The following is a 25,970-nucleotide window of genomic DNA, read 5'->3' as shown; positions in this document are numbered from 1 at the left end:
TAGTGAAGTCAGCAGCGGGCAGCAGCAGAGGGAGGTGGTAAAGAGGCGATGGGATCCCTAGCACAACTCCCTGCACCCCCCTAAATTGGTCCATGGGGTCTGGGCAGAGGGCGCATGTGCAGCTATGGGGATGGGGTCTCCTTCCCCACTCAGGTCTGTTTTCTCCAAGGCTCCACTTTCGGTGGAGGGGGCTGAAATTGCTATCACTTTCTTGAAAGGAGGCAGCAGCTGAAATCCCCCCCCCCAAGGGTTTTTCCTTGTCTGCTTCCTAAGTTGGAACCAGTGGGCACTTGCCGTGTCTCCCAGAGCCACATGATCCCTCCCTCCCGCCAACTTTTATTTCTGGGGACTCCCCCCCCCCCCCATCTGAAGCATTCAGAATTCAGGCCTGGCAGGGGATGGTGGGGAGAAGGTGAAGAGTTTCTACAGATGGAGGGGCTTAAAGACTCTGTTGCAAGGGCCTGGGTTACAGCGGAGGGAGGGGAAACAGCAGTTTTTAGTGGGTGGTCATGTGCGTGCGAGTGGGACAAGTTGTTCTGCTTTTGGAGCAGGGGAGGGCTGGTTACTCGATCTCCAAGATCAGGTCGTCCCCTTCCAAGCTCATCTCTGGCTTGATGTAGATCTTCTTGATGGTTCCCGTCAAGGGCGAGTTGACCACCGTCTCCATCTTCATGGCGCTCAGGACGCAGAGGGGCTTCCCCTTCTCGATGGGGTCCCCTTCCCGCACTTTGATGTCAATCACCTTCCCGGGCATGGGGGCCCCAATCTGGCCTTTGACGTCCTTCAGGGCTTTGGGGTGGAAATGCATTTCCTGGAGTAGAAGTGAGAGAGGAGAGGAATGATATGACAGGATTGCTTTCCCCAGTCTGGACTACAACTCCCATCAGCTCCAGATACTGTAGTCCAATACATCTGTAGGGCACCAAGTAGGGGCTGGCTGATGGGAGCTGTAGTCTCAGGGTATAAATCGGAGTTGGAAGGGAATCTGAGGGTCATCTAGTCCAACCCCCTGCAATGCAGGCATCTCAACTAGATCATACTTTCTTTTCTTTTTTTTCAATTCTCAAACCCTTATTGGCATATAGACAAGATTCCAGTAAGGTTCAGTACAATAAAACCACTCAGCAAAATCTGCAACTAACAATTAAGATAGTGTTGAATAATATTCATGAATCCTCAGTGCATACATGACCAATGGTCATCCAACCTCTGCTTAAAAACCTCCAAGGAAGGGAGAGTCCACCACCTCTGGTGGGAGTCTGTTCCACTGCTGAACAGCTCAGCTCTTACTAAGGCCAAAGATTTAGACTAAAGGTATAACCTAGATTTCTCTTGATTTCTTTGTGTGTAGAATTTGGTATTTTAACTGTTGTTTTTTGACACAGGAGCCCATTGGACTATGCCACCCCCCCCCCAATTTGAAACAGTACACTCCCCAGACGGCTGACATCATATCAGTCCTCTGGACATGTAGACTGGCTCATAGATTGTTTAAAAATGTAACTGGAGATACAGATTCACGGAGGAGTGGGAGTCTATTGTCGGCTTTCAGCGGTTAGCCAAGAGAACCTCCTTATGTATCCCTCCTGTCATGCTAGAAGCTGTTTCCTTCATGCCCCCTCTTAGGGATCTCTTGGATTGATCTGGCTGAGCCCTCTGTTGGGAACAGGATGCAGGGTAAGGTGCTGGATCAGATGAGAAGGGACCAGGCCCCAAAGGGATGCAATACCAGCATTGTATTGTCATTTGTTAAATCACCGCTGGTGAGTAAGAACTGTATTTTCAACCCCCTACTTACCCACCTCTGACGCTGATTGTTACTGGCATTTCAGTGCTGATGAATCTTGTTATTTTTAATATTTGCATTGCTGGTTGCAAGATTATTATTTTTCAGGAGGGCACAGATGAATTTTAATGATTAGAAAAGCATCCAAATCGAGCAAAACAAACGCACCCGAAAGGGCACTCTATTCATCTTCCCGAATTGAAAGTCTAATCTTGCAAGCTGTGATCTGGATCTTGGCGCCAGCTTGTCCACCCACTTATCTATCCCTGGTCCTTATTTGCTCATGGCTAGCCTGCTTATTTATTACCCGTTGGAAGTCTGGGTGCCACTCAGAAAAGGGGTTAGCATGGCGTTTAAACAGATAAGAGACCTCCAGATTCCCAGATCATCCCCGTACCTTTGAACTCTGTGATGACCTCTCTCTACCCTTTGAAGTTAGACTGATACTACTTAGATTGCATCCTATTCACAACTTCCTCCTCCCAGTCTCATTTGACCTTGAGATGTGAAGCCATCTTGGATGTATCTTCCGAGAACAAAGGGGCAAGCGTGGCTTCTTTGGTTCTCCAACTAGATAGTTAGCTAGGACTATAGAACTCTTTCCTATCAAGGAGGAGAGTGCACCACCTCTTGTGGGAGTCTGTTCCACTGTCACACTCTTTCCTATTTATTTAATGCCTTCATACCCCACCTTTTCTCCAAGGAGCTCAAGGTAGTGTGCCCGGTTCTCTCCCTCATTTTTAAATCCCCACAACAACCCTGTGAGGTGGGTTGGGATGAGAGGCATCAGTGACTGGCCTTCAAGGTCATCCAGTGAGTCTCATGGCCGAGTGGGGGGATTTGAACCCTGATCACTCCCAGGTTCTAGTCTGAAACTCTAACCACTAGACCACCACTGGCTCTCCATAACCATAAGCTTTCTTATTCTATAGTTTTCAACTAAAGGTGTGCACCAATCAAGGATTCAAGGGCCTTCTCGGTAGTGGCACCCGCCCTGTGGAATGCCCTCCCATCAGTTGTCAAGGAAATAAACAACTATCTGACTTTTGGAAGACATCTGAAGGCAGCCCTGTTTATGGAAATTTTAAATTTTTGATCTTGTACTGTGGTTTTATAATTTGTTGGAAGCCACCCAGAGTGGCTGGGGCAACCCTGTCAGACGGGTGGGGTGATAATAAATGAACCGTTGTTGTTGTTGTTTGTTGTTGTTGTTATCAAACATTATTTAACTAAAGTTAGCTTCTGCTGCAGCACACAAAATCCACAGGGTAATCTTACCTTCATGGCTTTTGTGTCCTTGACCAGGATGGAGCGCAGTTGCCCATTCATTTCAAAGAAGACCTCTCTCTGGCCGGCCCGGTTTAAGTCTCCCAGCGCTAAGGCTTTGATGTGGAGGGTCTTGCCACGCTCCAGCTCCACCTGCATGTCAGGAAGACAGCGAGCTCTGAGTTCCCTTGCCCTGGAGGCCCTGCTAGGCCAAAGCTCAAAGGAAGAGCATCTCCTTTCCATGCAGGAGGTCCCAAGTTCAATCCCTGGTATCTCCAGGTAGGACTGGGGGACACCTTCATAAACCCCCTGAGAGCTGCTGCCAGTCATTGTAGACAGCACTGAGCCAGACAGACCAATGGCCTGACTCAGTAGGCAGCCGCTTCCTGTGCCTTTCTGTGAAGAGGATCCTGAGCTAAACAAACCTATGGTTTGACAGATGAATTGTAGAATTGGAAGGAACCCTGGGGATCATATAGCACAACTCCCTGCAATACAGGAATATGCAGCTGTCCTATATGGGGACTGAACCAACAACCTTGGCATTATCAGCACCACGCTCTAACCACCCGAGCTATCCAGGCTCATCCCTATTCAAGATCAGCCCTTTATGCAGAAACATGCAGACTAGAAACTTGTTTTGTTTTTGAGGACACAGCTTTAGCTCAGTGACCAAACATCTGTTCTGCAATGACATTTCCAGGCAGGGTTAGGAAAGACGTCCAGTCTGACTATGTGGTACTGCTGCCCCAAAGGTACCTTAGTGTGGGGAGGGGCAAATAACTGCCCCTCATTGAGACATTGCCAGCTTCTGATAATGGTCCTTCCCCCCCACAGATCGCTGGGGAAGAGCACCTACACCCAGGTTGGAGGCGCCCCACTCCCTCTGCTTCTTGGCAAAGGGGCTTGTGTGAATCTCTGCCCCCCACCCTTCGGATCACCTCAAACTCTTCCGCGATCTTCGGCCCCTCCAGGAAAAGGCGGGTGTTGAGGCATTCGACGGGGCCAAAGTTGGCCGTGAAATCTTTGAACTCGTTGAAGACCTTAGGGTACATAGCGGCCGAGAGGACGTCCTCTGGGGTGATCTCTTCTTCGTGCTGCTCGCACAGCTCCTTCTCCAACTTCACAAAGTCCATGGGGGGCAGCGAGGCCCCCGGGCGGCCTTCGACACGGGGCAGGTCTTTCAACACCTGGAGGAGTGCAAAGGAGACAACAGCTCGTGTCCCTGATGTGGTGACTCAGGCAGAATGGTCTTGGCCAGGCGCCGGGAAACAACTGAGGACCACGTGACCTCAGAGACCACCTTGCCCCAGAGATCCCTAACTGGAAACTCAGACAGGGCACTGCTGAGAGAACTGCATGTTCCAGAGGTGCACTTTGCTTATGTAAGAAATGGGCCTTTTAGTGTTGTGCCTCCAGCCCTCTGGAATCTGTTACCAGCCAAAATGAAGAAAGACCCCCAAGGTCTTCTGCTTAAGAAGGATTTTCCTGAGGTGCGACCCAGTTAATCCCACTCAAGAGTGGACCTTCTGAACTTGGTGGACTTGATGTAACTTAACTCTGCTGATTTCAAAGCATCTCCTCTGAGTATGACTGACCTGAGTGTCTCCCTAAATACATAAGAATGCACCACCACCACAGTGTAGGATTTGCAATGCTGCGTCATAAATCTGGATTTGCAGGAAGTCAGCATGGGGAAAAGGGAGAGGGGGAATTGGTGGTTGAAAGCAACGACAGAAGTTTGAGTAAAGCAGCGTTGCAGGGAACCGAGAAGAAAATGCCGGTTGAAGAAGCTGTGAGAATGGTAGGGGTATGAGGGGCTGGGGGTTTGTGTGAGGGGTAAAGGGAGTGGTGGGAGTTAGGAATCAATTCATTTTGGTCACTGACCAGAGGGGTGGTGGGAGGCTGCACTGGCGAACAACGTGAGTAGGGGTGGCAGTCCCATGTCTGACATGATTATCATCCATGGAACTCCAATGTCAGGGAATGGTCTGAAGATGAGGACTGGGGAATGCATTCTATGGCAGACCAGCTTCTCTCCGATGGAGAGCTGGAGGGGGAAAAGTCACATCGCTTGTTCACAGCATGTTCAGAAGCAGAGAGAGAGGCAGGAGCTGAACAGCTTAGGGGGGAGTTACCCAGTTACGAGATAATGACAACAGAACCAGAAGGGAGGGGGCAGCTAGTGGAGACGTCTCTTGAGAGTGTGGGGGACCTCCCCTCGGACTCAGAGATCTGAATGTATCAGAGAAGAAAGGAGTCAGAGAGAGGGAGGAACTTCCTGTTGGTGCCCAAAATACTGCAGTAGCCGGAAGAATGATTAGACTAGACAACTGCTTCCTTACGGAGAGCTGTGTATTTGTGCTCACAACATGACGCTGTAATAAAAGGACTATAAATCTATCAACTGCTTGTTAATTCTTATCTGGGAAGTTGCAGAAGGGAGGGGAGGACTCTCCATGCCTGACACCCAAGGAACTTACCTTGGAGCGGAAGGGCTCCGGGAACCCCCCGTAGGGGATGCCAATGTAGCCCTGCAGGAACTCCACCACTGAAAGTGGGAAGGAGAGCTCGTCTGCCTGAGCCTCCACTTCCTCCCGCGTCAGGTTGTTCTGGACCATGAACTGCGCCAGGTCGCCCACAATCTTGGAGGAGGGCGTCACCTGCAGGGAGCAGGAAGGGGTGGGGGGAAGAAGAGGGAAAAGGTGAGAAGACGGCTCCCTCTTGGGAGAGGCCGATGAGCCGCTGGTTCTCCCTATGGTCAAGAGGCATAGAAATTTTACAAAGCAAATAAATAAATAAACCCACCCATCTGCTGTGGATGTTGCCAAATTCTAGTGTCACGGGAGAAGGAAAAAGCCTTTCTCCATCCACTTTCTCCATGCCATGCAGAATTTTGCAAACTTTTGTCTCTGCTCAACTTTCCTCCAAATTAGAAAGTCCCAAATGCTGCAATCTGCCTTCACAGAGGAGTCGCTCCATCCCCAAAGAACAAAGCCCCCATGGCATCTTTATCATAGAACCGTAGAGTTGGAAGGGACCACGAGGGCCATCTAGTCTAACCCCCTGCAATGCAGGAATCTTTGGCCCAAGGTGGGGCTCGAACTCATGACCTTGAGATTCTTTGGTGCCATGGCTGCCCCACAGGCCCACCCTTCCTCTCCTTGCTGTGGATGGGAGGGAAGCCGCTGCAAGTTGGGCCCTGGACGAGGCGCCACTTACCTTGATGAGGTCCCCGAGGAGCTTGTTGGCCTCAACGTAGGCCTTTTTCACCTGCTTGAACTTGTTCCCCAGCCCCATGCTGTGGGCCTGGAAGTGGAGGTTGGTGTACTGGCCTCCGGGGATCTCGTTCTCGTACACATCCGCGTTGCCGGACTTCATGGTGGCCGTGCAGTCAAAGGAGGCGTAGAGGCCCCGCGCCATCTCCCAGTATTCACTGTAGTCAAACACTTTCTCTATCTGGATGCCTGAGTCAAGAGGGTGGGGTGGGAGGGAAGAGAGTTCTATGTAGTGGGGTAGGAATGGGAAGCCTCGTTGCTTTAGCCCAGGTGGGGAACAGTAGCTATTGGGATTAGCAGATGCTGAAAGCCTTCTCCTCCATGCATTTGTCCAATCCTCTTTTAAAAGCCACCATGGAGTCCAGCCCTTCCATTAGACAGGGTGAGGTGAATACCTCAGGGGGCAGATGCTAGGGGTTGGGAATCAATGGCGAGGTGCTGGGGGGGGGCAGAATTGTGCCTGCATTGCACCCCCTAAGCTGCTCTCAGGGGCAGTGGAGGGTGTGGCCCCATCACTAGTCTTGAAGTAAGACACAACTGTCAACTGGTTGGCTCTTATGTGTAAGGGAGGGAGGGCGCCATTTTGTTCTTTGCCTCAGGCAGGCAAATGTTTTAGGCTGGCACTTTTTGAAGCCTTTGCCACATCTTGCAGTAGCAATTTGTTAAATATGTCTTATTACCCACCCTTCACCAAAAGGTCCCACAGGTGGTTACAAAACAATCAGGAGTTTTAGGGATTTTAGTATCAGAATTCTTAATAATTTAAATAACATCAAAACCGTATCACCAACTCCAGAAGCAGCATAGAATTACTCAATAGAAATGTAAACCATCAGAATTTTCAAAAACTTTGGGAAAAAGACATGCCTTTAGCTAGCTTCCAAAAGCATGGGTCACATTCACACCACACATTTAAAAGGCTATGCAAATTAAATAAAGCAGATTACATACATATCTTTTGGGATTGTTCTCAAATAGAAATATTCTGGAAAACCATTCAGGCTAATATCTCTGATAGGTTAGGGTATTATATACCCTTTGGAAGCAATAATGTTTCTGCTTGGTCATCTAAAATAGGTTATTATAGAAAATGATCAAGAAACAGTGTTCAACTTTATAACTGCTGCTAAAATTATAATAGCTAAAAATAGGAGGAAGCATATTTCCTAACACATCTGAATGGATTGAGAAAATTTGGCCCATAGCAATTACAATTAAGCTAATTTATTGTAAAAGAATACATCTAAACTAGCTTAACAGGTTTGTGGAAAAAATTGTATTTTTCTGGAATGTTTCAGAACAAGTTCAGTGATAATGCCCAACCTTATGCTGCTTCCAACCTGCTGTAACAGTATTTTACTATGCTCTTTTTCTTTGTTTTTTTAGTGAAACAAAATGCATTTAAAAGCCAAACAGAATGCTATGATAGAATCCTGGGAGCTGTCGTTTGTACAGGGTGCTGGGAGTTGTTACGAGGCCCCTATTCCCCTCACAGAGTTCCCTCTAGACTGTTAAACCACTCTGAAAACTGTAGCTCTATGAGGCTTATAGGGGGCTTCCTAACAACTCTCAACAGCTCCCAGAATGCTTTGGGGGAAGAAGCCATGATGGCTTGCAATAGCGCTTTAAATGTATGGTGCCTCTGCGGCCAGGGACAGCATTGGCGCCGGGGACAAACCTCAAGGTCTCCTGCTTCCCTTCCTTCAAGAGGAAGTCCCGCCTCTCTAATCTCTGGAAGCCCCTCCCTCCTCCCCGTGCCCGATTCCGCACCTGTGTCGTGCTCAGTCCCGCGGGTGCAGGCCACCATGGCGCCCATGCTGGGCTGGGAGGTCATCCCAGACATGGCGTCCACGGCAACGTCCACAATGTCGGCCCCTGCGGCGGCGCAAGCCAGCATGGAGGCCACCCCGGCGCCCGATGTGTCGTGTGTGTGGATGTGCAACGGGATGTTGGGGAAGTGCTCCCGCAGGGCCGACACCAGCATGGAGGAGGCCTGTGGCTTCAGGACGCCGGCCATGTCCTGAGAAAGAGAGAGAGGCATTCAGGGAGGCTGAGGTGGGGACTGCAGAGGGATTGGTGCGAGGGCAAGGTGGGGGAGCAGGAGCAGGGTAAGGCCAGGGGCGGGGCTTCATTAAGGGAGAAGTCAGTGAAAAGGGAGGAGCTGAAGCACAATATGGGAGGAGCCACAAGGAAAATGGCGGATGCAGTGGGAACCAAAACGGGGAAGGGAATGAGACCCTCTGTTGTGTGGGGTTCAGACCCTTTCGGACTGGGGACCCAGTGGTGGGCCTCCTTTTACCTTGATGGCCAAGATGTGGGTGCCAGCTTTGACCAGCTCTTCGGCCAGGTTGACGTAGTAGTCCAGGTTGTACTTGGTCCGGTTAGGGTCAGCCACATCCCCCGTGTAGGAGATGGCGGCCTCCACCACGCCTCCTGCCTGCCCAGCTGCCTCCATCCCCAGCAGCATGTTGGGCAGGTAATTGAGGGAGTCAAAGACCCGGAAAATGTCCATTCCGTTCTCCTTGGCCACTTGGCAGAACCTGAGGAGGGGAACGTGCAGGATCGCTGAGGAGAGAGGGCTTGGGGCACAAGGGGGGCACGAAGGGGGCACAAGGGAATTCCAACCCCCACCCCACAGACCCTACATTCTATTTTATAGAAAGCAGATGTTCTCGGACAATGCTTTGCATATGCCTTATAGATTCGCAGAATTGCAGATGGATGACGAGGGTCATCTAGTCTAACCCCCTGCAATGCAGGAATCTTTTGCCCAAGGTGGGGCTCAAACTCATGACCCTGGGATTAAGAGCTTCATGCCCTACCAACTGAGCTATTCAGGCAGAATCAATATTTAAGCTACTTAGTTTAACTCGCATTGTAAACTGAGTAGGGATTTGCTGAAATGTAAGTGGCATGCAAATACAAATTGGGCCATACCATATCTCAAGTGGTAGAGCATTTGCCTCACATGCAGAAGGTCCCGGGTTCAACCCCCGATGTCACCTTCGAGTAGGGCTGGGAGAGACTCCGTGCCCGTGATCCCAAAGAGATGCTGCCAGTCGGTGTAAGCAATACTGATTCAGTCCTATTCCCCCCCCCCCAAACTGCTCATGTAATTTTAGAAAATTTGCTTATCCTGCATAATTGGGATGCCAGACTGCAGATCATCACCCAAGGAACTTACTTGAAGACAGAGTTGTCTGGATAGTTGGTGTAGCCCACAGCGTTGGCCCCCCTCAGCAGCATCTGGAAGGGGATGTTGGGGATGAGCTCGCGCAACTCTTGGAGGCGGCGCCAGGGGCATTCGTAGAGGAAGCGCATGGCCACGTCAAAGGTGGCGCCTGAGGATGGTAGATGGGAGGAGGAGGCAGAGGGAGGAGAGCATCAGTGCAATGTTGCAAGAACATAAGAAGGGCCAGGTGGATCAGGCCAATGGCCCATGTATTCCAACATCATATTCTCATGGTGGCCAACCAGTTGGCTCTTCTGGGAAGCCAGAAAACAGAACCCTGGCACATGAGCAATTCTCCCTTCCTGGAGTTTCCAGTAAATTGTATTTGGAAGCATTGATGCCTCTGGCTGTGGAGGCGGAACATAACCATTGTGGCTGGTAGCCACGTCTGGAGGAGCTTTTAATTGGGGGCTCAAGATTTGGACCCTCTTCCTCCCCAGGCTCATTTTGAAAGCCTCAAAGGCTCAGCTTCTACAAAATGGTAATAATTAGGAAGAGAACGAAGGACCTGAGAATGTACTGAACACAAAAAATTAAGGAATACCAGAGGACACACAAATCAAGATTTATTTTCAGCTGTGCGGTAAAAATTCATGTACTAATGATGAAATGTTCAAAGGCCTCCTGTGAAATATGCCACAATCTGGATTTCTTAGCTTTACGTGAGAATATCATGCGACCTTGAGGACGATATCCTGATATTTATAAGTAAAATAAATCGTTCTCAAAATGTTACTACCTCCAACACTAGTCATAATAATATTTTTTCCAGGGAATGTGAATGAAACAAGCCAAATTTGAGTGTGTTTATGTTTCATTTTAGTTCTCATTCAGTTCTCTTCTTTCGCTTTGTGTTGTTTGTTCTTGTATATTATTGCAGTGCAAGTTCACGTTTAAATCAATAAAAATATATATTTTTTAAAGAGAAGTGACGGGAGAGCATGTGCTGAGTGTGGCTCCCTTAATACTAAATAACCGAAGATCTGGAATAGCCTGCTGCTGAGGGCTGCATTCGCCCAAAGAATATAGGAAAAGCCTGGCTGCTGGATCAGGCCAAAAGCCCATCTCGTCCGGCATCCTGATCCCACAGTGGCCAACCAGATGCCCCAATGAGAAGCCCGCAAGCAGGACCTGAGTGCGAGAGCATGGCTCTCCCTATCTGCGATTCCCAGCAACTAGCATTCAGAGCCATCCTGCGTCTGACTCTGGGGGGAAGCACAGCTGTTGTGGCTCAGCAGCCATTGGCAGCCCCCTCTAGCTGGCCCAGGAGACCTCTCACCTCCCCAGTTCTCCATGCTAAAGAGGTTGCTGAAGTTGTGCGCCACGAAGGGCGAGATCTTCTTCAGGTCATGGGTGCGGACTCGGGTGGCCAGAAGCGACTGGTGAGCATCCCTGAAGGTGGTGTCCATCAGGAGCAAGCCTCGGTGCTGGCGAATGGCCTTGGCAAACCCGGAAGGGCCCTCGCGGAGAAGGACGTCTCGGAAACCGGTGGGCGGCTGACCTGTTATGGAAAGACAGGGAGTGGAGGGGTGAACACAGGGGAGAAACTGAGTCAGAGGAGTTTGCGGAAATAGCTCGACTGGCCACTGTTGGGAAGAGCTTTCCCCAACCCGGTGCCCTCCACTTAGTTTGGATTCCTTTTTTTTTAATAAGAAATTTATTAAATTTTCCAATAAGACAAGCAATACAAAATACAGTAAAACAACAACAAACAAAAAACTACAAAACTACAACACTACAAAAATACAAAACTACAAAGATCTAACTATCTATTTCATATTCATCACATTATATTCCAATTCCCATCAGCCCCAGCAGCATTGCCATCTTGGACTCCTGACTCCCACCAGCCCAGTGGTGGACTCTGGGCTTTCAAATTTCAGTGGCTCCTTGCGCAATGCCAAAATCTCACCTTCCCTTCTAAGTCCCACCACTCATTGCAGTTAGGTATTGGGGGGAGAAAGCCATATAGTGTTGCCAAAAAAAGAAGGTGTCTTTCAAGGCTAATTGCTGCATGGGGGTGGGGGTGGGCATGGTTTTTGGGGTGGTTGCAATTGGAGAGGCATTAATTGAAAAAAGCCACACCCAATTTGAAGTCAAATGGCAAGGGGGAGGGGAGGAGCTCAACTCTTCCTACTCCAGTTGCGATCCCTGAAACTGCTCTTCCTCTTTCTGGGACTAGGTATTGGGGGGGGGGAGGCCTTTTCATTGTGTAGACCAGGCATAGGCAACCTTCGGCCCTCCAGATGTTTTGGCCTACAACTCCCATGATCCCTAGCTAACAGGACCAGTGGTCAGGGATGATGGGAATTGTAGTCCAAAACATCCGGAGGGCCGAAGGTTGCCTATGCCTGGTGTAGACTCTCTCTCTCTCTCTCTCTCTCTCTCTCTGTGTGTGTGTGTGTGAGACACTGAGAGGCAGGCAGGCAGTGATTTTCCTGGAGATTGCAAAACCTCCCCAGTTCCAGGAAACTCCCTCACTAAATGGGGGGGGGGCAGAAGAAGCTAAAGCACTCCCCACCCCACTTACTTACTTACTTACCACTTTTCCTTCACAGAAACTCAAGGCGGCATATGTGGTTGCAGTGTGGCTGTGAGGGCCTCTAACGCTTTCCACGAAAGAACGTAAGACGAGACTGCTGGATTAGACCAATGGCATATCTAGTCCTGGATTCTGTTCTCACAGGGGCCAACCAGATGCCCAAACTGGAAGCCGACAAGCAGGACCCGAGTGCGAGAGCAACTCCCCCCCCCCACCGCGGCTTCCAGCAACTGGTATTCAGAAGCATTTCTGCTTCCAACTGTCATTGTGGGCATTACTGACCCACCTTACCCTCCTCTGTGAATTTGTCCCATCCTCTTTTAAAGCCATCCAGGTTGGCGGCCCCCACTGCCTCCTGTGGGAAGGAGTTCCACAGTTTAACTACGTACTGCCTGAAAAAAGGTAGGTGAGCTGTGCCCTAATAGGTCTAACCTAGCCTTCCCCAACTGGGTGCCTTCCAGAGTTACTTATTTATTACCTTTATATACCACCTTCTCCTGCTCTGTGGAGCTCAAGGTGGTGCACATGGTTCTCCTGTTTCAGCCTCGCAAAAAACCTGGCAAGGTAGGTTAGGCTGAGAGGCAATGACCGGCCCAAGATCACTCATGGAGCTTCATGTTTGTGTGGGGCTTGAACCCTGGCCTTCCAGGTCCTACTCTGAAACACTAACCACTACACCACACTGCCTCTTGCTGGTGTTGGACCTACGTATGCTGGCTGGGACTGATGGGACATTTGATCCGAAACATCTGAAGGGCACCAGGTTGGGGAAGGCTTGCCTATGCAATGGCCCATTAGCTAACAGGCCTGTGGGCTGTGTGTGTGCGTCCCGCATACGGAAGTGGCTACCTCTTCCGGGGTCTGCAGTATCTCCTCTAAGACACACACACACGCCACGGATTTAACTATTGGCTCGGGGGAAATTTAATAAGATTTAAACAGCCTTATTTCATTCTCTTAATGCTTGGCTTAGGTTGGGGATTAGCCGCTGACAAAGAAAATAAACTGCTGTAATAATGATACAAGGCTGGAATCCAATATAATTAAACTGAACCTCACGTATCAATCATAAAAAAGCAGGGAGGCTTGTAAATCAGGCGGCTATTATATCTGCCTGCCCCCCCTCCCTCCCCGCCACCCTGCGCACTTATGAAGATTTCCACGCCGGCTCGTTAGACCCATCAAATATTTAGCAGGCGTTAACGAGAAACAAGCAGATTCTCTCTTCCTCTCCCACCCACCGATTTTCGCAGGGGGTTGTTTGCCTTGCATTTCGGCAAAAGGGGAACCCAGCCTGCATTGTGTGGATTAAGTCAGGTGGAGGAGAAAAAGCCGCCTCTCCTCTAGTCCTGGGCATAGATCTAAGAAGATCAGAAAAGCCCTGCTGGATGAGGCCCATAACCCAGCTAGTCCAGCATCCTGTTCTCACAGTGGCTGACTCGCAAGCAGGACAAGAGCTTTCTCCTGTGGTTTCCAGCAAATGGTATTTGGACGCATTGTGGCCTCCAGCTGTGGAGGCAGAGCATAGCACTGTGTCTGTGCCTTTGACGGCCCTCTCCTCCTCCGTGAATTTGTGCAATCGAACGTTTTGGCTCCCGAACGCCACAAATGTGGAAGTGATTGTTCCTGTTTGCGAACGTTCTTTGGAACCCAAACGTCCAATGCGGCTTCCAATTGGCTGCAGAAGCTCTCTGCAGCCAATTGGAAGCCGCACCTTGGTTTCCAAATGTTTTGGAAGTCGAATGGACTTCCAGAACGGATTCCATTCGACTGTATTTGGGAATATACCTTTGGCACTAAAAAGTGGGTGAAGGAGAAATTCCCCAGTTGCCATATTTCACGCTGCTCCGCCCTGGTCAGGTTGTCTCATGTCTGCCTTGAACTCGCCAGGAGTGTTTCCAGTTCTATGATTCTAGGATTGTAAATGGGTCATGGGCAGTTGTGTGTGTGTGTTGTTGTTGTTTTTAAAAAATAATACAGTGGTACCTCGGTTTACGAACAGCCCTGTTAACGAATTATTCGGTTTATGAACTCCGCAAAACCGGAAGTAGTGATCCGGTTTGCGAACTTTACCTCAGTCTACGAATGGAATCCGAATGGTGGAAGGGCACCAGTGGCAGGAAGCCTCATTAGGGAAAGTGTGCCTCGGTTTAAGAACGGATTTGGTTTAGGAACGGACTTCAGGAATGGATTAAGTTCATAAACTGAGATACCACTGTAATCAGATTTTCCTTGGAATGTGAAAACAGTCTGGCTTTTGAATGTCAACAATGGCCGAAGGGTCCTGCACCTGAGTATCACCCATGCCACAATAAACACCCAAACAGAAGCACCCTAAATGTCATTAGGCCTTCCCTGGCTTAGAACCCTCATCTACAATACACTGACCTAGTTGCTTCCAGGACGACTGTGTTAAGGTATGCAAAGTTCCCTGAATACTCTGAAATCGCTATATAATGTGAAGCATTAGTATTGCCTGCGGATAATAAACAGGGTCCAACCACTTAAGCAGAAGGTGCCAGGCGCTCCTCACTCCATGGTTAAACAGAATTATGCACATTGATGCAAATTAGCTTCATCTGCATAATTCATTTAGAATGCAGGCTTTTCTCTGGGCGTGGGATGGAACAGCACATCACCTGGTACTATTCCAGTTCACAGAAGCTGCTTGGTAATTTTAGACCCTCAGCTCCATAATCTTACATATTACCCCCCCCCCCAAAAAAACATTTTTTTTAAGACAGCCACATCTATTACTTCAGCTGTGGAGCACACAATTAATATTCGCCTTCTCTCTTCCACCACCACCACCATGCTTTACAAGTGCTGTTACATCTCTAATAATTGGGCAAAACACACACACACACACACACAGAGAGAGAGAGAGAGAGAGAGAGAGAGAGAGAGAGAGAGACCCAAAGTTTGTCAACTCTGAGCATTTGCAGTTTTGCATTCCAAAACTCACTGAAATCATAGCACTGTGGCGATTACAGGAGTGGATCAGGATTTGCTCCTGCTGTCCCAACACTTAAAACACCTTTGTCTGGGAATGATAAGCACCATTTTGATGTAAAACAGAAAAAGGACACTGAGTGATATCCAATGTCAGACATACTCCGTGGGGACCTGTTGAAACCAGGTCTGGACTGGATTTCAGTGCGTCTGCTCTCAGCCTGACTTAGTTGAGGGGTGGTGAACTGGATCTGGGCAGTGGATCTGGGCAGATCTATGCCTCACCGTAGGCGAGGTTTGATAGGTGGGCGGGGCTTCCCACTTGCCATTCAAGTCACATGATGCCAGCTGATTGTTTTTTGCCTGCATCTGAAACCGATCCAGGTGGGGAGAAGGACAGCCTGCAAAGCACCAACGGCCTGCTGCTTGCTGGGTCTTGAGAAAGGCTTCCCAAGATCCAACGACCATCTGATTGTCACCACTTTTGGACTGCTGCGCATGGGGCTTTGTCTGTCTCAAACACTAACTGGACCACATGGAGCTTGAGGGGTGGAAGGGCATGGAGTTCCAAGGAGGGGTGAGATCCAGCGGTCGGTGGCTTGGTTGCTTACTGGCACAGTCCTTCCTTGGACCCCTCAGCCCACCATCCCAACCTGATTTGGCCAGACGGAATTCCAAAGAGAGTTCTTGCTGCTGTGTTCTGGTGGTCCTTCCCTGCGTGGGGCTTTAAAGGAGAGGTGAGAGGCGTCCTCCCTTCGTTCCTCTTTTAATGCTCCCAATGCTGGGTTCATAGCAAGGGAAAGCGTGCACATAAAATGCAAGTATTAGTGAAAGTATCATAAAAATGCATTATATTAGGGGAAATTGCTTGCAAATATGTGGGTGTTAGGGGAAATGCACAGGAAAATGCTGACACATTTTCATGTGGTGATGATGATAATTTTTAGTTGAAAGAACAGGCGAGTAAGAGGCAACATGATTGAAGTTTATAAAATTATAAAATGACGCCTGGCATGGAGAAAGTGGATAGAGAAAACTTTTTATAGGACTCATGGACAGGCTCTTACGTTAATAATGATGATAATGGTAATGGTAATAATAATAATTTATAGCCCACCTTTTTCTCCTAGGAGTTCAAGGTAGTGATTTTCCCTGTCATTTAATCCTCACAACAACCCTGTCAGGCAGGCAAGTGACTGGCCCAACCTTGCCCAGTGAGCTTCACAGCCAAGAGGGAATTTGAACCCTGGTCTCTCCCAGGTCCTTGTCTGACAATCTAACCACTACGCTACACAGTCGCTGCAAACTGATGCAAAGATGTGGAAAACTGAACAGGGAAATTTGAAAGTGGGAGGAACCAAAATTGACAGATTTGTCCCTCTGTGGTGAGGGACCATCAGAGAAGTGCTGGCTGATGGATTAAGAAACCTCCATGAAGGAGCTGTGACCACTTATTCCGGCTTCAGCATGTTCCCAATCCTGGTATTTAAAGCCGTGTACACCATACTAAGCTAGATGGACCAATGGTCTGATTCAGTATAAGGCATTTCTTATTTTCCTATGCCAGGGTGGCACAAGGGCTCCTGGGATTGCACTTGCAAAGGCTTGTGGGATCGCTAGGCACTGTTTACACGCCATTTTCGCACTTTTTAAGGGCCATTTTTGCTCCGTTTCGTACCACTTCTGAGTTCATGGTGATGCACGCAGTTGCGCTCGTGTGTGCCTTGAACGCACATAAATGGGGAGTTGCCTGTACCGCAGGCCACCAAGACTCCATATCGCAAGGCCTTGCGAAGGGAAAGCCTGTGCGCAGCCTTCTCTGAAATGCATCCAGCTCATGGGCCCTGGTGCAACTCCAAGAGACAGAAGAGCCTTAAATTATGCATCATGTCATGTGGCACATGCCGCCTCTGCTTCTCCCCCGGCCCCCGTTCATGACACATTTTCCAGATGGCCCCCAACAGCCACCCAACGCCTTACCCTTTGGATCCGTTCTGATGCCTTGGCAAAAGTTGCACTAAAGCCCTTGGCTATGCAGTGGAAAGGGCTGCAATCCAGCGGCATCTGGCCCAGATTTGTCAGGAGGATGGCGTATCCCCCACTTCCACCCACCTCCAAAAAGCCCAGTCATGGGTGCCAGCTCCCTCCCAGGAATCCTACCATCAGGGATGCCATCAGTCAGAGCAGCAATTTGTCTCCCACCTCAGCCAATGAGAGCAGAGCAAAGTGAACAAAATGGACAGAGAATTCTACCCCCCACACACTCGCAGCAACCCTAGTTCTTGCTGTGAGATGCAGGCTGGAACATTTGGTCCTGGGAACCCAGCACTTTTCGCTCCAGGAAGGAATGAATTCCACTGTGGAGGATTCCCTGGAGCCCGCTGGATCAGGCAAAGGCCCACTTAGTCCAGCATCCTGTTCTCACAATGGCCAACCAGAAGCCTGCGGGAAACCGGCAAGAAGGACTTGAGCACCTCCCTCTTCTGCAGTTTCCAGCAACTGGTGTTCAGAGTCATTTACACCCTCCAACTATGGAGGCAGAGCATAGCCATTATGCCTTTTTATTCTGGGTTAGAACCACTCTACCCCACCACGGCCAAATTGGGCTGTTTCCTGACCCAGATCACTCTCAATACTCTCCAAGTGGCTAACAGCCTCACTGAATGAGAGACGATGCAAGTATTTTTGTCTCCGCATCTCTCCAGGATCACTAAGAGCAGCCCTGGGGAGGTAATGTCAGAGGAGTGAAACAGGCTTTCCCACAGCACCCTGGCCCAAAGCCAGTATCCTGCCCCATGGCAGTGGCTTTTAAACATTTTTTTTTTAATCATGAGATATTTGAACATAGAAAAGGTTGGAAAAGCTTCAGAAAAGGGCAACCAAAATGATCAGAGGGTGTGGAGCAACTTGTCTATGAGGAAAGGTTGTAGTGTTTGGGACTTTTTAGCTTAAAGGCAAGTAAGAGATAATGAGACAGAAGTTTTACTGATGAGGCATCGCATGAAGAAAGGGGTTAGAGAAATTTCTCTCTCTCTCAAACTCATGGACATCCAGTGCTGGAAGATTCAGGCAGATTTTTTTAAAAAAATGACTTCTTCAAGCAGCACCTTGTTAACTATGGAACTCTCTCCCACAGGAGGCAGTGATGGCCACCAAGTTGGATGGCTTTAAAAGAGGGTTGGACTAATTCATGGAGGAGGGGGCTATCAATGGCTACCATCTTCTGGAAGCCACCAGAGGGCAGATCGCTGAGGCCCCACTTACAGGATTCCCATAATGTGCCCATGTGAGAACAGGATGCTGGACTGGATGCGCCATTGGCCTGATCCAACAGGCTCTTCTCATGTTCTTAAGTCCTCTGACTTCTGTTGACCTTCTGTCTAGTTCATCTCTGATTCATCTCTGGCTTTACTAACTGAATGAACTACCACGTTTCTCTTTTCTTCCACTTCTGTAACCCAAGGGATCCAAATAATGGCTGGCTGGCCTCTTCCCAAGGTAGGGAGGTCTTGGGCTCCTGCCTTCCCAGTGTACCTTTTTGGAAGCAGGCCTGGCCTAACTCAATTATGGATTGGAAGTGACAATGCGTGGGCAGGAGTTCCCTCATTGGATGTTTATATGGGTTAACTTTAAAGCAGCCACCGGGGCTTCCCATTCTGATTGGCTTGTTTTTCCTTTAGATGAAATATATCCATTGCTGGAAACCGCAGGAGGGGAGAGGGCTCTTGTGCTCGAGATCTGCTTTTGGGATTCCCATAGTCATCTGGTTGGTCACTGTGAGAACAGGATGCCCTGATCCCACAGCCTCTTTTTTTATGCTCTTAAGACAAAGCGGCTGCATTTGGACACGTCCGAAGGTTTGTGGCGCTCTGTGTGAGGATTAAATTGCAAGCTTTCCAATCTAGGCTAGCTGCCTCTCGTTCCTCCTACACTGTGCTCACCTAGATTGGTACCAACCAAACGTCAAATTTCAATTTGTCTCTGCCTGCAGGGTTCTCTGAGATGCCTTCTTTTAAATAGGAAGAGTGTACAGCTGGAAAATTGTGGGGGTGGGAGTGGGGTGGGACAGAGGAGAAAGAGGGTCCCAGGACTACGATACAGAAATTACTGTGCAATTTGATTTTCCACATGGGAAGAATGAAGCCGGTGAAGATTGTTGCCTATGGGGCTATTTCACCTGTATGGAAAGCAAGACTGGGTCTGGCATCTGAAATACACACAGGGCAAAACTAACATGATTCTCAGGTGCTGCATGCTCCCCAATAGGGGAAGAGGTCAGAGGGTGAAAAAAAATTCATTGTACGTCGGGAAATTGATGAGAAGAAAGTGTTACAAAGGTCTGGCCTCTTATGTTAGGGGTGGCACACTGTCTGTCTGCCTCTTCTCGTCAGATCCCCAGACTCACCCAGAGGAATGGAAGGAATAACTGGGTCAATAGGCGAAGGCCTGGCGTTCACTGGGATGGGTGTGATGGGTCCATTCACCATGACATGGCCTGGGAAGAAAAAGCTGCGTTAGACTTTAAGATAAAGACAGGGACTGGCAGAAACTTCCCACAGCTACATCCTGTCAACATCCTGCAGAAGCCATGCTGGCTCTGCTTCAGTGTAGCTTGTTCTTCTGTATGCTTGGTTATTTTATCTTTAAGGCACAGGACAAGGTAAAGGCTGGTTCAGCTCCAGAAACTATCCTGAAACCCTTGGAATGTGTGAAGCAACGGAGGACAGCGTGCCTCTAAGCACCCACAGAGAGCCCTCACTTCATCACAGCCTCCTCTCACATGCCACAGAAGTGCTTCCAGGTCAGAGGTTATGGTTTCCTGTTAGTGCGAGTGTCCATCTCCCTTTCCAAGAATTAACCATGAGGTGATTCAGACTATTCCAACCTGATTTCGCTCTCTTCCTGGCTAAAATTGGATCATGAGGTTCCACATGATGAGGTCCTCCACTGATGCACACATGCCTCCCTTTTCCACCCCCACATACCCAGGTAGTGGAGCAGTTTCTGGGCTCGATTCTGGCCAGGTTTCAAATTGAAAAGGTCGGGGTTCTCATCGATGAACTGGGTGTCCACGGTGCCACGGAGAAACTGGTCATTGCCAAGCACATTCTGCAGGAAAGGAATGTTGGTCTGAAAGGAAAAGGGAGACGAGAGGGAAGTCTAAGAGGCACGCATCATGGTTTGGTTTTTTTTTTTTTTTTTGAGGGGATAGACACTACTATCAGTCAGCATTAAGCTTTCCCGATCTGTGCAACAACTGCCGTTCCTCCATTGGCCTGATCCAGCTGGCCCTGCAGCAGCCATTGTGTCAGGCTACAGCCAAGGGAAGAAGAGAAAGGAAGCAGGGCCAGTCCATCAGCTGTGCTGAAAAAAAAACACTTCCCCTTCAGCTGTCACCTGACAACCACTGGTCATTCCATTGGGCTATAGCAGAGGGAGGAAGGGAAGCAGGGTCACACCACTGGATCAGCTGAGAGACCAGCTTTGGCCTCCTCCTCCCATTATTGCTTAAAACATTTCTTAGCCAACCTTCTAGTGTGCAAAGGTGTGAATAAAGTGATTTACACAACACAAAATCACAATACGAAACCAACAAATAAGTGTAACTAACTAAATAAATGTAGGGACACAGGTGGCGCTGTGGTCTAAACCACAGAGCCTAGGGCTTGCCAATCAGAAGGTCGGTGGTTCGAATCCCCGCGACAGGGTGAGCTCCTGTTGTTCGGTCCCAGCTCCTGCCCACCTAGCAGTTCGAAAGCACGTCAAAGTGCAAGTAGATAAATAGGTACCGCTCTGGCGGGAAGGTAAATGGTGTTTCTGTGCGCTGCTCTGGTTCGCCTGAAGCAGCTTAGTCATCCTGGCCACATGACCCGGAAGCTGTCTGCGGACAAACGCTGGCTCCCTTGGCCTATGGAGCGAGATGAGCGCGCAACCCCAGAGTCGTCTGCGACTGGACCTAACGGTCAGGGGTACCTTTACCTTTAACTAAATAGCCTTGCAAATTTATTACCATGGGTAACTGTTCTAGGATCTTGTTGTAATAGCCCAATTATCACCCAGAAAAGCTCTGCAGGATGGCAATTTGGCGATGCGATGGTGGCGGCAGAGAAGTAGGAGGCATCTTTGCCAACCTCTGTCTGGTCAGATTCACTGCAAGTCAGACTCATGGCACGATTCATTCGTGTAACAGCAGGTCAGAAATAACAGCAGCAATGCCAGTGATGTCAGAAATGTAACACCAGATGGAACAATAAAACAATGCAGGCAAAAGTTATTGCAGATAAAAGAATGTTTGGCAGATTTTTTTAAAAGGAAGTTGAAAGCCCTGGTACTTCAAGTTTAGCAGTGAAGGTGTCTCTGCAGAAGGAACAACAACACTGAACCCTCCATCTCGCCTTTGAAGGCACCTGACACAGGCTGCAATGCCCCAGAAAGCTCACCAGTCCTTCAGGGACCAGGGTCCCATGCAAACAATGGCCTGAAAGCCATCAGTTTAAAATCAGCTTGCAAACCAATGGTGTGTCAGTACAGCTGTTTCAACTCTGGTGAGGAGTGTCCTCTGGGGCTTGCGCAACCTTGCAGTGGTCTTTTGCCCACAGTTGAAGTTTCTCAGAAGCCTTCCAGGGCAGCCCCATGTGGTTAAAAAAAAAGGTGACTATGGAGTTGTGGTGCCAATCTCGCTTTTCAGGCCGAGGGAGCCAGTGTTTGTCCACAGATAGCTTTACAGGTCATGTGACCAACATGACTGAACCGCTTCTGGTGCAATGGGAAACTGTGACGAGTGCCAGAGCGCACAGAAACACCTTTTACCTTCCTGCTGCAGCGGTACCTAGTTATCTACTTGCACTGGCGTGCTTTCGAACTTCTAGGTTGGCAGGAGCTGGGACTCGAATCCCGTTGTGTGGATTCAAGCTGCCTACCTTCTGATTGGCAAGCCCAAGAGGTTCAGTGGTTTAGACCACAGCGCCACCCGCTCCCCTGCAGCCCCATGTACAACATATAACCAGGGCTGAAGCCATCGCTGATGGGCGTTGTGGTGCAAAACATCCGGAGGGCACCAAGTTGGCAACAGCTGCTTCAGAAGGAGTGCTATCCACCCCAAGAACAGACTGCCTACTACCTCCTTCTCAGACGCTAACTCACACAGACTGTGCCGAAACAAGATATGGAGATGCGCATTATTCCTTGTCACTAGCTTAGAAGAGACAGAACTTAACCATTCCTAGTTTATAAATCTCTTAGAAGCTGGAGTTGGCACTTCATAACTGTCCATACACTGAACAGGCAAGGGGAAATCTTATAAAATGATGTCATTTACAGTACAGACGAGAAAAGTGTGTCTGGAAAAGATCAAGCAAAGCCTCAAACAATTGTGCCTTGGCAGAGGGTGGCAGATGGAACGGAGTGGAAAATTTTATGCTAAAATTCTTCAAGCTAAGAATTCATTCTTACCTGTTTCAAGTGTGTGTGTGTGACCTCCCCCAAATTTCTTGAATATCTCACATCCAGGAGCTACAACTCCCTACAACCAACCTCCTGACCCACAGATTCTTAAATGCAAACAGGGCCCCATTGCCCTCTTCTGCTGCCCTAGTTGCACAGAGGGTAGCTCTATGAATGACTATCAGCCACTGAAGTTAAATGGAGCCTCCCTATACAATATACTAGATTTGAGAGACAAACAACAGGCAGGGGAGACTTGTCTTCTGGCCTGTGTCCCACGGAGGCAGATGACAGCATACATATAAATAAATGCAGTCATATTGTATTTACTGTAATAAAGCATATAGCATTCATTATAATATTTTATTGTTGCGTTTTAGACGGTTTTGAAAAATGGCTTCCATTGCGTTTCACTTTGGACATGATGAATTGATGGGAAAAGCCGTATAAAAGGTTTAGCATTGCATAATCCCTTGAGAGCCTTACTTATTCATTTTTGGGCTAATCAGAATTAAATTCCTACAAATGTGGCCAGAAAGACACCAGTGTTGTGAGGAGACGCGGTCTGGTGGTGGGGTGTCATTCCAAATGCGACGGGGCACCGCAAAGAAAAGTTATCTCTGAAACAGCTCTGCGAACTGCCAGCCTTACAATTCAAATTGTAAATGGAATAAGCAAAATAACTTAAAAGCTTTATGCTTTGCAGATGAGGAGTAATAAAGTACTGGAATGGCAACAAGTGCAGCTGTATTTCTGCTCCTTGGTTAATTAGCACCGAGTGTGTGAGTGGGAATTGGATACTTCTGACTACATAACAATTGATTTTAATTCAAAGGGCAATCCATAGATTTAAGCACACACGCACGTACACCAGAGGAATCTTGCACGCTTGAGTTCAGATGCGGGTATGCTGGATCTGATGCGTATCTGATTGCATCTGATGGATGCCTGCAGTTCCTAAAAGTAGGGATATCCTAGAAACTTGGCAGAATTCCCACTGACATCTGAGATCATTGGGAGAAAAAGCAGGAAAGTCTGCAGAAATGAAAGGATGGGTTTTACACACACACACACACACACACACACACACACACACACACTTTTTGCAGCATTGACAGCCTTTTCCAGAAGGGGGCAGCACTTATTCCTTATTATCTGATCAGAAACTGTCTGCATTGCTAGAGATTCCTGGAGAGCTTCAGTTCTCAAGCATCTCTGCTCAATTCTTTACATCCTACGTCTCTCTCTGGGGATTAACAAAGGACTCTGTTCTCTCCCTCATCAGCAGACTTTTCTCCAAGGTGGTCAATCAACAAAATGAATTTTAGCTGATGGATCTGGGTTTTAGCCAGTTACTCAGTTAATAATCCATTTTATTTAAATTTCCCTCCCCTCCTCTCCCACAATCCAAGTACAGATGCCTATTGAGGTCTTGAAAAGAAGTGTGAGGGTGTTTATAATTCAAAAAGGGAGGGGGAAGCTGCCACTTGCAATTAGACAGCCTTCTTTCTTCAAAACCTGAACGCTATTGATTAGCACGAAACGTTTTTTCAGCAATACAAACAACGGAACAGAAGAAAAAGAAGACCAGATCGATAGATTCATAAAAGAGGAAGCAGATCTGCACAAACAAATGAGGATTTATGAGCTGTAACATGGCTGAAAGTAAATTTTGGGGAAAATAAAAATAAAAATCAGCCTGTCAAAATTATTTGATGCTCATCGGACGGAGTTGCAACTGGACATGACCTGCCAATGGTGATGCAGTGGTGAGAGCATCGACAAGGTCATCTGAGACCAGGGTTCAAATCCACCACTCAGCCATGAAGCTCACTGGGTGACCTTGAGCTCAGTTTCTGCCTCTCAGCCTAACCTACCTCACTGGATGGTTGTGGGGGCTAAATGACAAAGGGGAGAACCATGTACACCATGGAGTTCCTTGGAGGAAAAGATGGGATATAAATGCAGTAAAATAAATACTGGAGGTGAGGACAAGCGAGTAATGGTCAACGTTCTTCTTCCTGGGCACAGCAATGCAGGCTAAAGAGAGGCTGAAATACAGACAAATGCCCTTAACACACAACTCAATTAAAATGAGAGGCGTGCTGGCTGGGGCTGTTGGGAATTGAGGACCAAGGCACCCAATTGGGGAAGGCTGAAGCAAAGATTTTAAAAACCCTGGAATTTTTGGATTTATCTACCTTAACTCAACACTCCCTCAGATTCTGCCCTCCTTTCCCCTAAGAATCCAGGAGTTGTCAGGGCTCAACCTGTTGTATACAGAAGAGCTGGAAAGATTTTCCTAATATCAGCAGTGATACAAAGCAGATGCAGAATTCCTTGGGGTGCAAATATGGTCCTATGTCATCCAAAAGGGATTGTCGGTGAGAATGATCTGGAGGCACCCACAGATTTAATAGCACCAAAATGTTATTTCTTCTTACTGGCTGAAAACACACCAAAAAGAGTTACCAGTATTGCCAGAGGGGTTCAAAAGGACCTCGCCAATGGCATGTATGGCTAAGAGCACAATCCTGCACATGCTTGCTTGCAAGTAAGTTCCATTAAGTTCAGTGGGAATTACTCCAAGTAAAGCGTGTCTAAGATAGCCGCAGTGGCTATCCAAGTGGACATGCGCTCCCAAGTTCTGTCCATTCTTTATTGGGAGTAACTCCTCCACAGAAGGATTTACTTCTGAGTCACCACGCACAGGATGAAATTTTACAGGCATAGTTGTCAACCTTCCTTTTTCTTGCATTGGGAAACGGCCATAGCTGTCAATCTTCCATTTTTTGTGGTGGGAAATGGTGCTGGAATAAGGGAATTTCCTGCAAAAAAAAGAGGGAAAGTTGACAGCTATGGCTGTTTCCCAATGCAAGAAAAAGGAAGGTTGACAGCTATGTTTACAGGGGTGGGGAACTTACTTTGGAAAGAAACTTTGGAAGATTGCAATTTCGTTTTGTTTTTAGCCACGTTTTGGAGTAGCAAGGTAATGTTTGCCTCTCTCTGTTTGTGTGTGTGCTTTAAACGAAGAAAGAAAACAATAGGTAATAAGATTGAAATGTGTGGGCCTCCCCTTTCTGCAGTCAAAAGCCCCCTTCCTTGGCCTAGAACTAAAAATGAGGACCCCTTTCCACCCTGCTCCACATGGACCCCATCGCTATCCCCCACCAGTGCCCCCCCCCCCGCAATCTCGCTTCCTAGCAACGGGTCTCCCAGGACAACCGGGATGGGGACCAACTTGGTACCAGCTGCTCTTTGATCCCTCCCCCACTTCTCCTGCTTCTGGTAGGTTGCAGCCTGGGGGGAGGGAGGGGAAGTCGTCTGATAATCTGAAATCCAGACTTAAAAGTGTGTGTGTGTGTATGGGGGAGGGGTGAGCACTCTTTTTAAAAGCACAAAGGGTAGGATCAGATGTGAAAACAATACGGATTTCCTTTCCTGACACAGTGGGGCTGTCTGCCTCCCTGC

At 48.4% G+C, this 25,970-nt stretch overlaps 1 protein-coding gene across 3 annotated transcripts in view; it reads right to left on the bottom strand.

Annotated features, from left to right (window-relative positions):
- Nucleotides 1-355: 355 nt before the first annotated feature.
- Nucleotides 356-25,970, bottom strand: part of PC (pyruvate carboxylase) — a 252,297-nt gene continuing 226,682 nt past the window's right edge. For all 3 annotated transcript variants that reach the window (XM_033174390.1, XM_033174391.1, XM_033174389.1), the window contains 11 exons: nucleotides 20,042-20,186; nucleotides 19,462-19,551; nucleotides 10,842-11,063; nucleotides 9,515-9,671; nucleotides 8,630-8,870; nucleotides 8,101-8,350; nucleotides 6,275-6,519; nucleotides 5,536-5,715; nucleotides 3,994-4,242; nucleotides 3,065-3,205; nucleotides 356-811 (listed from right to left, as the gene is read on the bottom strand). In XM_033174390.1, the coding sequence (XP_033030281.1) occupies nucleotides 563-811; nucleotides 3,065-3,205; nucleotides 3,994-4,242; nucleotides 5,536-5,715; nucleotides 6,275-6,519; nucleotides 8,101-8,350; nucleotides 8,630-8,870; nucleotides 9,515-9,671; nucleotides 10,842-11,063; nucleotides 19,462-19,551; nucleotides 20,042-20,186 (2,169 nt within the window). In that variant the 3' untranslated portion in view covers nucleotides 356-562. The remainder of the gene's footprint in view (nucleotides 812-3,064; nucleotides 3,206-3,993; nucleotides 4,243-5,535; nucleotides 5,716-6,274; nucleotides 6,520-8,100; nucleotides 8,351-8,629; nucleotides 8,871-9,514; nucleotides 9,672-10,841; nucleotides 11,064-19,461; nucleotides 19,552-20,041; nucleotides 20,187-25,970) is intronic.

Source organism: Lacerta agilis, chromosome 17, assembly GCF_009819535.1.
Source record: "Lacerta agilis isolate rLacAgi1 chromosome 17, rLacAgi1.pri, whole genome shotgun sequence".
In the NCBI taxonomy this organism is placed as follows: domain Eukaryota; kingdom Metazoa; phylum Chordata; class Lepidosauria; order Squamata; family Lacertidae; genus Lacerta; species Lacerta agilis.
The sequence above is the reverse complement of the archived record's forward strand: the minus strand, read 5'-3'. Positions and strand labels throughout refer to the sequence as shown.